The 13,076-nt window shown below is 45.6% G+C and overlaps 1 protein-coding gene and 1 long non-coding RNA gene across 2 annotated transcripts; one reads left to right on the forward strand and one right to left on the reverse strand.

Annotated features, from left to right (window-relative positions):
- Positions 1–326: 326 nt before the first annotated feature.
- Positions 327–9,529, forward strand: LOC133629184 (meiotic recombination protein REC114-like; the record flags this gene model as incomplete). Its single annotated transcript, XM_062019847.1, has 3 exons — positions 327–500; positions 2,232–2,300; positions 9,306–9,529. Coding segments are annotated over 3 exons (402 nt in total), but the record flags the coding sequence as incomplete, so codon positions are not given.
- Positions 9,530–9,552: 23 nt separating this feature from the next.
- LOC133629185 (uncharacterized) lies at positions 9,553–13,001 on the reverse strand. Its single transcript, XR_009820980.1, has 3 exons — positions 12,376–13,001; positions 11,060–11,133; positions 9,553–10,638 (listed from the first exon to the last, which is right to left on the reverse strand). It is a non-coding gene; the product is annotated as an uncharacterized LOC133629185 (long non-coding RNA).
- Positions 13,002–13,076: the final 75 nt, after the last annotated feature.

Genomic DNA, 13,076 nt, shown 5'->3' on the forward strand with positions numbered 1-13,076 from the left:
ACAGTGAGACCTTAATTTCTGTGCTAGAGATGTAGAATGTTTGTCATCATGGCGAGGTTTGTCCACTTGGCTAGACCTTTAATTTGTTGTCAAGTGGCTGTCCTCACTTACCTTAAACTGATTCTCAAACTGGGACTCACAGTCTTCTGGTTTAGCTGCTAGGAAAAAATGAAGATCCAACAGAGAAAACTTGTTTGTTTTTAAGTCAGTGCAGTGATCCAAAACTTTATTGCCTTCTTACTAACTTTAACAAATAGATATTTAATGAAATGAAACAGTTTGAAGGAATTCACGGTTAATTTCATTTCTCTCTGGGTTTTGAGCAGAATGAGTGCCGCATGTTTCGCATTCAGTTCGGCGGAGATTCAAGAGAGCAGATGCTGGAACATTGCTGTAGTTGTGTTCAGAAGCTTGCAGAGTATGTGCCGGTTCAAGCCCCTGAGGAGCAGAGCCAGCAGCTCTACCACAGCCTCAGTCAGCCAGCCAACGTTGGAAAGCAGGTATACACCAGCACTACTTGTAGTGAGTGAGAACAAAGGGGCAGAAAAATAGAAAAATCATCAACTATTAGATCTGTAACTGGCAGTTTTTTACTTCTGAAGATTTTTTTTTTTAACTGTGAGACCATCTATAGGAAATACAATATGATAAATCAAAAAGTCAGTTTGCCTGCAGGGAAACCTTGTTAGTGAAGAGTAGAGTTGTTCCAGAAGCCAGTGGCTGAAGCTGGCTGTCATCTTCCCATTTACTTGGCACACCTCAAAAAAGTGAGGAGAACGAGGCTCAAAAATAGAGTCTTAACTCCTCAAAGCTTATTGCAACAACTCCCAGAGCAATCCAATCTCTCCATTTTGGCCTCCCAAGAGGTCACTAATAACAAAATTGTTACACACATTTCACGTGATCACAGGAGGAATATCAGCAAGCACATAAAATGAGATTTATAGGTGAGAAAAAAAGCTTTGTTCTGGGTTTTGAACTCCTCCTTAGCTAGGGAGCTTGAAGAGAAAAAATTCTGCAAGGCAAATTCTGCAAACGTAGGAAATTACTACTCATTAAAAGAAATAGCAGCAAGCACTGCAAGCCCAAGTGTTACCAATTCCCAATCAGATGGTAGTACAGTTTAGTGAAAGATCGTATCTGCTGGGTACACAAGAATAGGGGGCAGAAGATGAGACCCAACAATTTTTGTTTCCCAACAGTCAGCAGAAATCCACACTGATGGAGTCATAGACATGTTTTTTTTTGTAACTCTTCAGGTTAAGAATACAGGATATGAAAAACAATCAGACACACTGAAGTAAGATTTTGGGGTGGGAATAGAATGTTTCCCCTCTCCAAGGCAAAGACCAAAGGTAAATGAAAAAGCCAAAGCCAATTAGTATTTGAGAGGGTGACTCTTAAATATATGCTCTCCTGGGTATCCAGAGGATCACATTTACAACCTCTAAAACCATCTCTGCAGCTAGTTTAGCCAGGAAAGCTCTGTGGTAAGTGATAAAAATATTGGGACCAAGACTGAGCCCTGTAAAAGGAATGTCAAAGCTTTCAGGTACATAATTTTCATCATAGAATATGTGAAGGTCCTACTCCACTGGACACTGGAATCCTATTTGGTAGAGAAAGGATGGAGGGATAAAAAACATACCTTGCTAACCTGACTCACACCATTTCCAAAAAGGCATAAGGGAGACCTTCAACAACTGGTATTCAAGACCTATTGTTTGATCTTTGAGTTAATTACCTGTACTTTGGGCTTGGCACATTTCCTCATCAGCTAAAGAACAGAATGAAAGATAAAGGAAGTATTTCATGGCAGAATCTTACTAAACACCAAGAGTTGTGCTGTTGGTGTGAATGATGTCTCTTGCTCCAGAAGGCAGAATGAAAACTTCACTCAGAAAATAGAACTGACAACTCAGGCAAGAAGCCTTCTCCTGGAGAGCATTCATGCACAGCATTTTGTACAGCTACTTCACATAAGTAGTTTAAAAGTTACCTTAGCTTAGACATGACAGTTTTAACTACAGGCTCCTTATTTCATGTCTTTCCTTTTCCAAGCCTTGAGCAGATGTGTGTTCAGGTTCCATAAAAAAAAGAGCCTTTTTACTGCATAAGGTAGCTGAGCACATTCTCTGCCCGTTGTCTCTAAAAATGGAAATACTTCCCTTCTTGCACATACCCACACTCTGCTTTGTAACAAGCCCTTATTTGCATTTGGTATTTTGTAGCCAGATGAGCCTCTACCAGATTCCTGTGCAAGTCTTGGAGAAAGAAGATCTGTAATACAGCTAGCACAGGTAAAAAAAAAAAAAAGAGTATTTAGATCCTGTAACTGAATCACTTGGGGAGCAAACTATCTCAAGTTCTGTAAACATTTGGTAAATGTCTTCACCGAAAATGAGGATGCCATCATCTGTACCAAAAAAAGCACATGCAATGAGCTGGAGCTAGGAAAGAAACTGCAAGCCCAGATTTTTCACGGTGCAATTATGCCATTTGTGTAAGAAAAAATGTCACGCTGAAAGCCACCAACTACCCAGAGGTCACATCTGAAGAAGCAGCTTTGTCTCAATGTCTTCTTTGCCTCTATCTATACTGCTGGAGGCTGTCCTCAGGAGCCCCAAACTCCAGAGGAAGTCAGGTTAAAGGAGGAGTTTTGTTTGGCTGATGGGCACTGGGTTGAGGATCAGTTGAGTAATCTGTATGTACATAAATCCATGGGCCCCGATGGGATGCACCTGCAGGTGCTGAGGGAGCTGGCAGAAGTCATTGCTAAACCACTCTCCATCATCTTCAGTAAGTCATGGAGAACAGGAGAGGTGCCTGAGGACTGGAGGAAAGCAAATGTCATCAAAGAGGGTAAGAGAGGAGCTGGGTAACTACAGACCAGTCAGCCTCACCTCTATCCCTGGAAAGGTGATGGAACAACTTATCCTGGGTGCTGTCTCCAGGCATTTAAAGGACAAGAGGGTCATTAGGAGCAGTCAACATGGCTTTAGCAAAGGGAAGTCACGTTTGACCAACCTGATAGCCTTTTATGGAGATGTAAGCAGGTGGATAGATGGTGGTAGTGCAGTGCATGTGGTTTATCTGGATTTCAGTAAAGCATTTGACACTGCCTCCCACAGCCTCCTGGCAGCAAAACTGAGACAGTGTGGGCTGAATGATCAGGTAGTGAGGTGGATTGTTAACTGGTTGAAGGGAAGAGGGCAAAGAGTGGTGATCAATGGGGCAGGGTCTGTATTTGGTGGAGTCCCTCAGGGGTCAGTGCTGGGACTGGTACTGTTGAATATATTCATTAATTACCTAGATGAGAGAACAAAGGGCACTGTCAGCAAGTTTGCTGATGATACTAAACTGGGGGAAGTGGCTGACACACCAGAAGGCTGTGCTGCCATTCAATGAGACCTGGACAGGCTGGAGAGTTGGGCAGGGAGAAATCCAATGAAACTCAACAAGGGCCAGTGCAGAGACTTGCATCTGGGAAAGAATAATCCCATGTACCAGTACAGGTTGGGGAATGAACTGTTAGAGAGTAGTGTAGGGGAAAGGGACCTGGAGGTCTGGATGGGCAGCAGGATGACCATGAGCCAGCAATGTGTCCTTGTGGCCACGAAGGTCAATGGCATCCTGGGGTGTATTAGAAGGGCTGTGGGCAGTAGGTGGAGAGAGGTTCTCTTCCCCCTCTACTCTGCCCTTGTGAGACCACATCTGGAATATTGTGTCCAGTTCTGGGCCCCTCAGTTCAAGAAGGACAGGGAGCTGCTGGAGAGAGCTCAGCGCAGAGCCACCAATATGATGGAGTGGAGCATCTTCTTTATGATGAAAGGCTGAGATAGCTGGGACTCTTTAGCTTGAAGGAGACTGAGGGGTGAGCTCATTAATGTTTACAAATATGTAAAGGATGGGTGTCAGTAGGATGGAGCCAGGCTGTTCTCAGTGATGGCCAATGATAGGACAAGGGGCAATGGGTGTAAGCTGGAACACAAGAGGTTTCAAAGAAATACACGGAAGAATTTATTCACTGTGAGGGTGACAGAGCACTGGAACAGGCTGCACAGATGGGTTGTTTAGTCTCCTTCTCTTGGAACATTCAAAACCCACTTGGATGAGTTCCTGTGTGACCTACTGTAGGTGGTCCTGCTCTGGCAGGGGGGTTGGGTTAGATGATCTTTTGAGGTCCCTTCCAACCCTTAAGATTCTGTGATTCTGTCAGTTATTAGACTGCAGAAGTCACTTTTGAGGTCACAGCTTCAGTCTGACAGGATCAGCTATCCTTGTCCCACAGCCAGCAATCCCCTGGTTCAGCTGTCTGCTTCCCTTAGAAGCCCAGGGTGAGGCTGTGTTTAGGAATAACTGGAAGGTAACTGCTGCCTGTTCACTGTAAATTTGTGAGAAAATGCTCCTGTTTCCAGACTCTGGTTTTGTGCAGTTGCTTCTATGAGACTTTCTTACCCTTTTTCCATATTAGGATGATCAAGTCAATGTTTCTGCACATCACTGATGTAAGAGACAATTGCTATGCTCCCTATTACAAGTCTATCATCTCTTAAACCCAGAAAAGCCTTTTCAACACCTCTCTCAAGAAAGCACAGTTCCCTGTACTTCCCTCTCTGTGTGGAGCACTTGCTCTTTGGTTCCCAGCAGTTCTTTTGTCCTTGCACAGTGCAGTGAGCATGACCCAACAAAGCAGTCTCTGCCTTTAGCCACCATATTTTTCATGACTAATCTATGCTATAGAAGCAATGGGAAATGTACAGTAATGCCAACATGATAACTTTACTTCTAAAAACTGCTGTTCTGTGGTTCTTGTGAGAGCACAGTACCTGCTTCAAACAAGGCTCTCTGCCAGCAGGGCCTCTGCTGCATACATTCATCCACCTCTTGCTTGCACTACTAACAAATTCCCCAGCACAAAAGGACTCCTGGATATAGTAGTTTCCTACATCCTCCTCTACTTGTCCCTCTGCTTCTTGGTCAGCTCAAGGCAACTGTGCTGAGCTGGAATCCTCCCTACATTGCCTCACAGGCTTGCCATGCCAAGTTTTCTCAGGGCTGAATTTCTTTTCCCTACTTGAACTTGAGAAAAGCCCTTTCATCTGCTGCTCTGGAACATGCCCCATTTCCCCACTGCAGGATGCCAGCAGAAGCGCTGCATCTTCACATTCTCATCCTCATTTTAAAAAAGGTAACAATCTTTCAGGATATTTTTCTGTCCTGGGAAGAGAGCAATAGTGCTTTATGAACCAGTAAGATCAGAAAAAAATGGGAGGTTTTATATAATCCTCTCACAAGTCAAACACAGCCATGCTGCAGCTGTGAGTGTGCCCAGCTCATCTGCCCGTTGTCATGCACTGATCTGGGTTCAAGCAGCAGGTAACGGGCCTGGCTGGACGTAACAGCAGTCCTGAGCATCCCCGAAGAGAGCATCCCCAGCACTGCCCCTGTCAGCGCATCAAAGAAAGAGACCAACCTATGTGTGACAAGGCTTTTAAAGCAAGATTTAAAGTGTCAGGCATTCCCCTTGTACTAACACCATTCACCTTGGCTCACCTCTGCACCTCATACCTACCTCACCATGAAAAACATTGGAGTGAGTTTTTTCGCACCTGTTGTCCTATGCCAGGTATCCCAAAAGCATCCATAATTGCTGCTGTTTTCATGACCTTAGCACAGACAGGTAAAGCAAATTAAAGGCTGAGGAGCCAGTGAGGTCTGAATCATAGAATCATCATAGAATCGTTACAATTGGAAGAGACCTTTAAGATCAAGTCCGACTGCTCACCTCACACTGCCAGGTTCACCAACTAAACAATGTCCCTCAGTACTTCATCTGCGCATCTGTTGAATATCTCTAGGGGTGGTGACTCCACCACCTCCCTGGGCGCCCGTTCCAATGCTTAATAACCCTCTTGGTGAGAAAGTTCTTCCTATTGTCCAATCTAAACTTTCCCTGGAGCAACTTGAGCCCATTTCCTTGTGTCCTATCATTCATTACTGGAGATAAAAGATTGACCACCCACCTCACTACAACTCCCCTTTCAAGTAGTTGTAGAGAGTGATCATATCTCCTTTCAGCCTCCTCTAGGCTGAACATCCCCAGCCCCCTCAGCAGCTCTCATCAAGCTTGTTCTCTAGAACCCTCACCAGCTTTGTTGCCATCTCTGACACTCATCCAGTCCATCAATGTCGTGAAGTTGTAGAATTGGACACAGTGATTTGTAGGTGTGCGCACCACAGGATGATGTCTTGGCTATCACATGTGGTCTCAACGATCACTAGTTTTCATGACAGGCCAGGATGCCATTGGCCTTCTTGGCCACCTGGGCACACTGCTGGCTCATGTTCAGCTGGCTGTTGATTAACACCCCCAGGTCCTTTTCCACAAGACAGCTCTGAAGTCTGGGCCAGGCAATCCAGACAGTTTTTTACCCATCTCAGAGTATGTCCATCCAAGCCATGGGCAGCTAATTCCTCTAGGAGGATGCTGTGGGAGACTGTGTTAAAGGCTTTACTGAAGTCCAGGAAGACCATAGTCACAGCTTTTCCCTAATCCACTAAGCGAATCATCTTGTTATAGGAGATGAGGTTGGTTAAACAGGACCTGCTTTTCATAAAGCCATTTTGACTGGGCCTGAACCTTTGGTTAACCTGTGTGTGCCTCACAGTGGCACTCAGGATTATCTGTTCCATAACCCTCCCTGATACTGAGGTCAGGCTGACAGACCTGTAGGTCCCAGGATACTCCTTCTCACCATTCTTTTAGATGGGGGTCAATTAGCCATCCTCCAGTCCTCTGGGACCTCCCCAGTCAGTCAGGACTGCTGGTAGGTGATGGAGAGTGGTTGGCAAACACTTCCACCAGCTCCTTCAGCACCCTCAGGTGGATTCCATCTGGCCCCATTGACTTTTGCCTGTAGAGGTGGAGCAGCAGGTCACACACCATTTCCTCCTGGACTAAGGTGCCTTCAGTCTGTCCCCCATCCCTGTCTTCTGGCTCTGGTGGACGAGTGCCCAGAGAAGGCCTGGTTTTAGTACTGAAGACTGAGGCAAAGAAGGCATTTAGTACCTCAGTGTTTTCTTCCTCCTTGCTCACTATGTTTCCCTCTTCATACATTAAACAGTGAAGATTCCCCATCGTCCTCCATTTGATGCTAATATATCTGTAGAAACTTTTCTTGCTGTCTTTTATACTAGTGGCCAGCTCAACTTCAAGCTGAGCCTTGGCCCTTCGAATTTTCTCCTTCACAACCTAGTAGTTCTCCTGGGCTGCCTGACCTTTCTTCCAGAGATCATAGATTCCCCTTTTCCTCCTGAGCTCCAGCAGAAGCTCCCTGTTCAGCCAGGGTGGTCTTCTGGCCTGCTGGCTCACTTTCCTGCACATAAGCACAGCTTGATCCTGCACCTTTAAGATTTCCTTCTTGAAGAATGTCCAGCCTTCTTGGACTCCTTTGCCCTTCAGGACCGTCTCCCAAGGGTCACTGGCTACCAACTTCCTAAACAATTCAAAGCCTCCCTCCAGAAATCTAAGCTGGCAGTCCTGCTGATCATAGAATGGTCATAGAATCATAGAATGGTAGGGTTGGATGGGACCTTTAGAGATCATCTAGTCCAACCCCCCTGGCAGAAGCAGGTTCACCTAGATCAGGTCGCATAGGAACATGTCCAGGCGGGTCTTGAAGACCTCCAAGGAAGGAGCCTCCACACCCTCCCTGGGCAGCCTGTGCCAGGGCTCCCTCACCTCAACAGTGAAGTAGTTTTTTCTTATGTTTAAGTGGGACTTTTTGTGTTCCAGCTTCATCCCATCACCCCTTGTCCTCTTGCTAGCGACTACAGAAAAAAGGGATGTCCCAACCTCCTGACACCCACCCTTTAGATATTTGTAAATGTTGATAAGATCTCCCCTCAGTCTCCTCTTCTCCAGACTAAACAGCCCCAGTTCCCACAGCCTTTCCTCATAAGGAAGATGATCCAGTCCCCTGATCATCTTGGTGGCCCTGCACTGGACTCTATCCAGCACTTCCCTGTCCCTCTAGAGCTGAGGAGCCCACAACTAGACACAGGACTCCAGATGAGGCCTCACCAACAATGGGAAGATTTTGTACAGCCATTAACACATTTAGAAGGAGTGGTAGTCCTGGCTGCAGCAGGGCCTCTGAACTGAAGTTACACAATCCCAGAATGGTCAGGGCTCAAAAGGACCTCTGGAGATCATTCAGTCCAACCCCCTGCTAAAGCAGGTGCACCTCGATCAGGTTGCATGGGACGTGTCCAGGTGGGTTTGGAAACCTCCAGAGGAGACTCCACAACCTCCCTGGGCAGCCTGTGCCAGAGCTCCCTCACTTCAGCACCAAAGAAGTTTCTCCTTAGGTTCCAGCAGAACTTCTAGCTTGTGCCCGTCAGTGGGCATCGCAGAAAAAAGACTGGCACCATCCTCGTGACACCAGCCCTTTAGGTGATTATCAGCATTGATGAGGGCCCCTCTCAGCATCATGTCTTGCAGCCTTTCCTCCTAAGAGATATTCCAGTCCACTCATCACCTTTGTAGCCTACTACTCCTTTAGCCCATCTTACATCCCACGGGAAAGCTAGCAGCCCCCTCCAGCCCCTCAAGTTTGAGTCAGGACTGTTGCACAGGAGCAGCAGTGCAGGATGTGGCAGTGCTGGGAACTGCCTGATAACCTACCAATCTGTTGGACTCATGCATCTCTCCAGCAGATCTGTGTCTGATGGCAGTGATGAGTCCTGGGGGTGCTCAGGCTTCCACCTCCTCAGCTCATGGGCATCTGCTCTGCGCTGCCACTAGTTTTACACTGAGAAGTGGCGTCATGCATGTTGTTTGCCCAGCACAAAGGGGAAAAGCTGGGGGAGGGGGTTACACAGGCATGAAAAGGAAGTTTTAACTTTAAAAGCCCCATCATTCATTTCATCAGTCATCTCACTAAGTTGAGACACGTATTGGGTCATCCTTAACACAGGTGAAGTGCCAGCACATCTGCTTCATATGGGGTCCTTTGTCTCACACAGACCAAGTGCTTATGAGGCAGCTGGTCACCAGGAGACTGACTTAAATAAATGGCAAAGGGTTGAAAGGTGTGTAAAAGCTTTCATGTGATCAGTGCCAGGTGCAGACAGGATTTCTCTGCCAGACAGGCTGTGCACAAGACAGAGGTCATAGCAAAGCCTTGTTCTATAGCAATGTGGGCTCTTGATAGCTGCGGTGCCATGGAACCCACACAGCATCACTTTTGATGGCAGAGATCAGCACAGGACTTTTGGGTTGTTTTTGTTCACTTCTGCAGTCGGTGCTGAAGACATCTGCTCTGCCACTCGTGTACCAGCACTCAGTGTGGCAGGCCGGAGAGCTGGGGCCCTTCATTCGCTTCTGTCTTATGGACCAGAATTTCCCAGCATTTGTGGAAGATGTGGAGAAAGAACTGAAAACACTCACAGAGGGCTGAGAAACACAAGCCTGTTGCCTCTGGAGCGCGGCTGCCGGGCCGCCCAGCACTCGGGATGCGTAAGCCTAAGTGTGATTAAATGTTTGAAAAAGTCTCGGGCAGGTTTTTTTTTTGGTCAGTGTTTTATTTTTAAAAACAGGTGAATCCACTTTTTATACATCATTGCACTTCAACAAATACACAGAACACAAGTTCATGCATCTACAGTTACACACATCATGAGAACCCTGTTAGGTCTATTTCTACAATCTTTAAATCATGGAAATTACAGTGTCAAACTAAAGAGTGTAACTAATTGCATAGAATATCACCATGCTGTAACATTTCATCATTTAAACAAAACCAAAAAAAGAGAAAAACTTATAAAAGTTTGCCTGAATTGAATGTACAAGAATATGTTGAACACATCAGTGCAAAAGGATTTGAGAATTTACGTGAGTTAACAAAAGAGAAAAAAAATCACTTAAAAAGCAATCATATATATATATATTTATAAACTAAAGGTTTGTTTTTGTTTTCAACTGCATTCCACTACCACGTCCAACCGTTCCAGCCTTTGAAGTCTGATGACACCTCAGTCTCTCCATAGGTTAAGCCCTTGAGATAATTTCGATTTGTATTATTTCTCTAAGTCCCAGAACAGTACAATTCTCTCATCTTTCAGACATACAGTAAGGAATGAATATCAGCAGCTTAAAAATGAAACACAAGTACTGTATTTTGGTTTCCCCCCTCCCCCAAATATAAATATATACCGTATATGTTTATTAACTTTTGCTGTACTTTACAAAAAGGATCACGAGATGGCAGCAGTGCGTTTTAGAGCTTTGCCAATTTTAACAGCGACAGGAGGTATAAAACGGCGCATGCGTGAACAGACTGACACTACTTCTAATGTTTAAATAGTCAGGGGGGGAAAAAAAAGAAGTAACATTCACAGCACATCAAGCCCAAAATAGTTTACGCCTTCTACACTGAAGCATTATTAAAACTTATCTGGCTAGGTCATCCTTACAGGAGAGGCTAAATAAGGCATGCTTTAGACAGTCATATTGTTGCTCACTTGAAAAGGAAAATAAAGTAAATCGGACAGAACTGGAGTTCTAGAACCAAGAGTTCCAACCCTTAAATTTAGCAGGTCATATTGCCATCAGTCTCTCAGAAACTTAAAGCTCTAAAAAAGAAACAAGAAAAGGTGCTAGTCAATGCCCGTGCCCGTCCCGTCCCGGCGCGCAAGCCAAGTGCAGCTGCCCTTCCAGCCTGTGGTGGGGAGAGGAGAGGCTCCTGACTTGGGGGAGTGCCCAGGTTTGGGACTGAGCAATGAAGGGATTGGAGATTTTCTTTTATTAGTAGTAGTAGTGATTATGTGGAGTTCAACAGCTACTGACTCATGAAACTACCCAAGTAGTTTATGAAAATAATCTCGTGGTAACCCCCAGTGCCCTGCAGAATGGGGCAGGAGGGCCAGAGCCATCCTTGGAGCAGCTGGTAACGTTTCAATATGTGGAGTAAGTGATGTTTACGCACCCCAACCACTACAGAGAAAGGAGGGCTCTAGCCTGCCCATTTCCAACTTGTCTTTGAGTCATACTTACATGATAAGCATTTTTAGTTTGTGTTTCTCTGGCGTAAGTTTTTATCTTTATGATTGTTTGTAGAATTGGTTTTCCTGGAGAAAGAAACAATAAAAAAAAAGCACCAAAATCAATCACAAGCAGGGGAAAAAATGTGTGTGTACATAAGAAGTTAAACAGCATTTCATTCTTCCTCTTAACTCAGGTGGCTACAGCCAACACCATTTCAAGACTTGGCCTCTTGCCACCTTCTCACATGGTGCAGTCCACCTCCTACAGCTGCCGTTTTGCATCCCAGTTTCACCACTGAAGCAGTTTTTGCTTATGATATTTGCTTATGATCAGCCACCCCAGGCAGTCAGGAGATCACATCTCAGGCTCTGAACAGTCCAGACTGGAATGAGCTTCCAAAGATCATCTGGTCCAGCCTTTCATGGGAAAGGGAGCACAGGTGAGACCATCCAGCACCCTGTCCAGACACAAGATGTCTTGAAAACTTCCAGTGATGGGGATGCCACCACAAACCAGGGGAGGCTGATCTCAGGAAGGATTGTGCTCACAGTAAAAAAAAAAAAGTCTTCTATGTAAGGGCCTCCTCTCCTGGCACAACTTGTTGCTGTTGCCTCTCATCTGCTCCTCGTGAATCATTTCTTGAATTCAATAGTGGACCATACAAGAAACATGCCAGCAGCATACGACTGTTTAGTCTAGGTAAGACTACGGGGGCAATCTCAATATTCACAAGTATCTAAATGGTGGGTGTCAGGAGGTTGGGGCATCCTTTTTTTTTCCGTTGCATCTAGTGACAGGACGAGGGTAATGGGATGAAGCTGGAACACACAAAGTTCCATTTGAACATAAGAAAAATCTATTTTACTGTTCATGTGAGGGAGCCCTGGCACAGGCTGCCCAGAGAGGGTGTGGAGTCTCCTCTGGAAGTCTTCAAAACCCACCTGGACATGTTCCTGTGTGACCTGATCCTGCAGGGGGGTTGGACTAGATGATCTCTAAAGGTCCCTTCCAACCCTACCATTCTATGATTCTATGATCTGTATAAAAGCCAACTTGCTGAATGAACTGAAGCTCCACAACTAGTCTGCAGGGGACAGCTCGTCACCTTTGCTGCCACCTCAGCAACCAACTGATTATTCCCAACTCTTTCAGCAACGTTTGCTCTTCCATCCAGGACCTGCAGACATCCCTGTCCTTTGCTCCAGTGCTAACAAATGGCAAATTGAAGGGCCCATTACCATCGGTATTGCCCCACCTCACATTGTGTAAACTCACACAAACCCTCTGGAGAAGCTCAGTAACTTTTTTTCTTACATTGCACTTACATTGGCCCAGCTGGTTCATCATCTGCAGCACGATCCCGATGCAATCCAGGGCAAAGCAAGGCAAGGAAAGAAAAGGAAAAAAGCATTAGTCTCTGCCCTGCACGCTGGCCGAGCCGCAGACAGCAACTCCCACCTATAACAGCGATACAGGCCATTCCACTGGCTAGTGCAAAGAGTCATGGAGTTATTTCTTGGGACTCAAGTTTTAATGGCAGGTATGTTGCTTCAATGGTTTTAGTTAACACTTTGAATGCTTGTCATGAAGAACTGCAACTGTAGCGGACAGATTGTTGCAATATGGTCAGGCTTATCTTGTCCCCAAGTTCCAGTGGTTCAATCTCATAAAAAATAGATGAGAAGACAAACCAACGTTTCAGTTGTAAAATCCTGCTGGTTGTTTTCTTGCATTGATTTTTGTAATTATTATTTTTAAATTTTTTAAAAGCCATTCTTCAACTGCTGATGGGTATTTACTGGTATTTACATATACACCACATGCTTGTCCTCCCCCATGGATGATACAGCCTCTCTGTGTTCCATTGTTCTCAAGGTCTGATTAGAGTGGACCAGGGTAGGAGGAGCAGTGCTTGATTTGAGTGCCTAAATGGCATCCCTGGCCAGCAGTGAGCTCTGCAGCCGATGGGGCACAGGGCCCAAACCAGCAGGACTGCTCAGGGGTGTTGCAAACCCCACACAACAGA

Source organism: Colius striatus, unplaced genomic scaffold (genome assembly GCF_028858725.1).
Source record: "Colius striatus isolate bColStr4 unplaced genomic scaffold, bColStr4.1.hap1 scaffold_220, whole genome shotgun sequence".
Classification (NCBI taxonomy): Eukaryota; Metazoa; Chordata; class Aves; order Coliiformes; family Coliidae; genus Colius; species Colius striatus.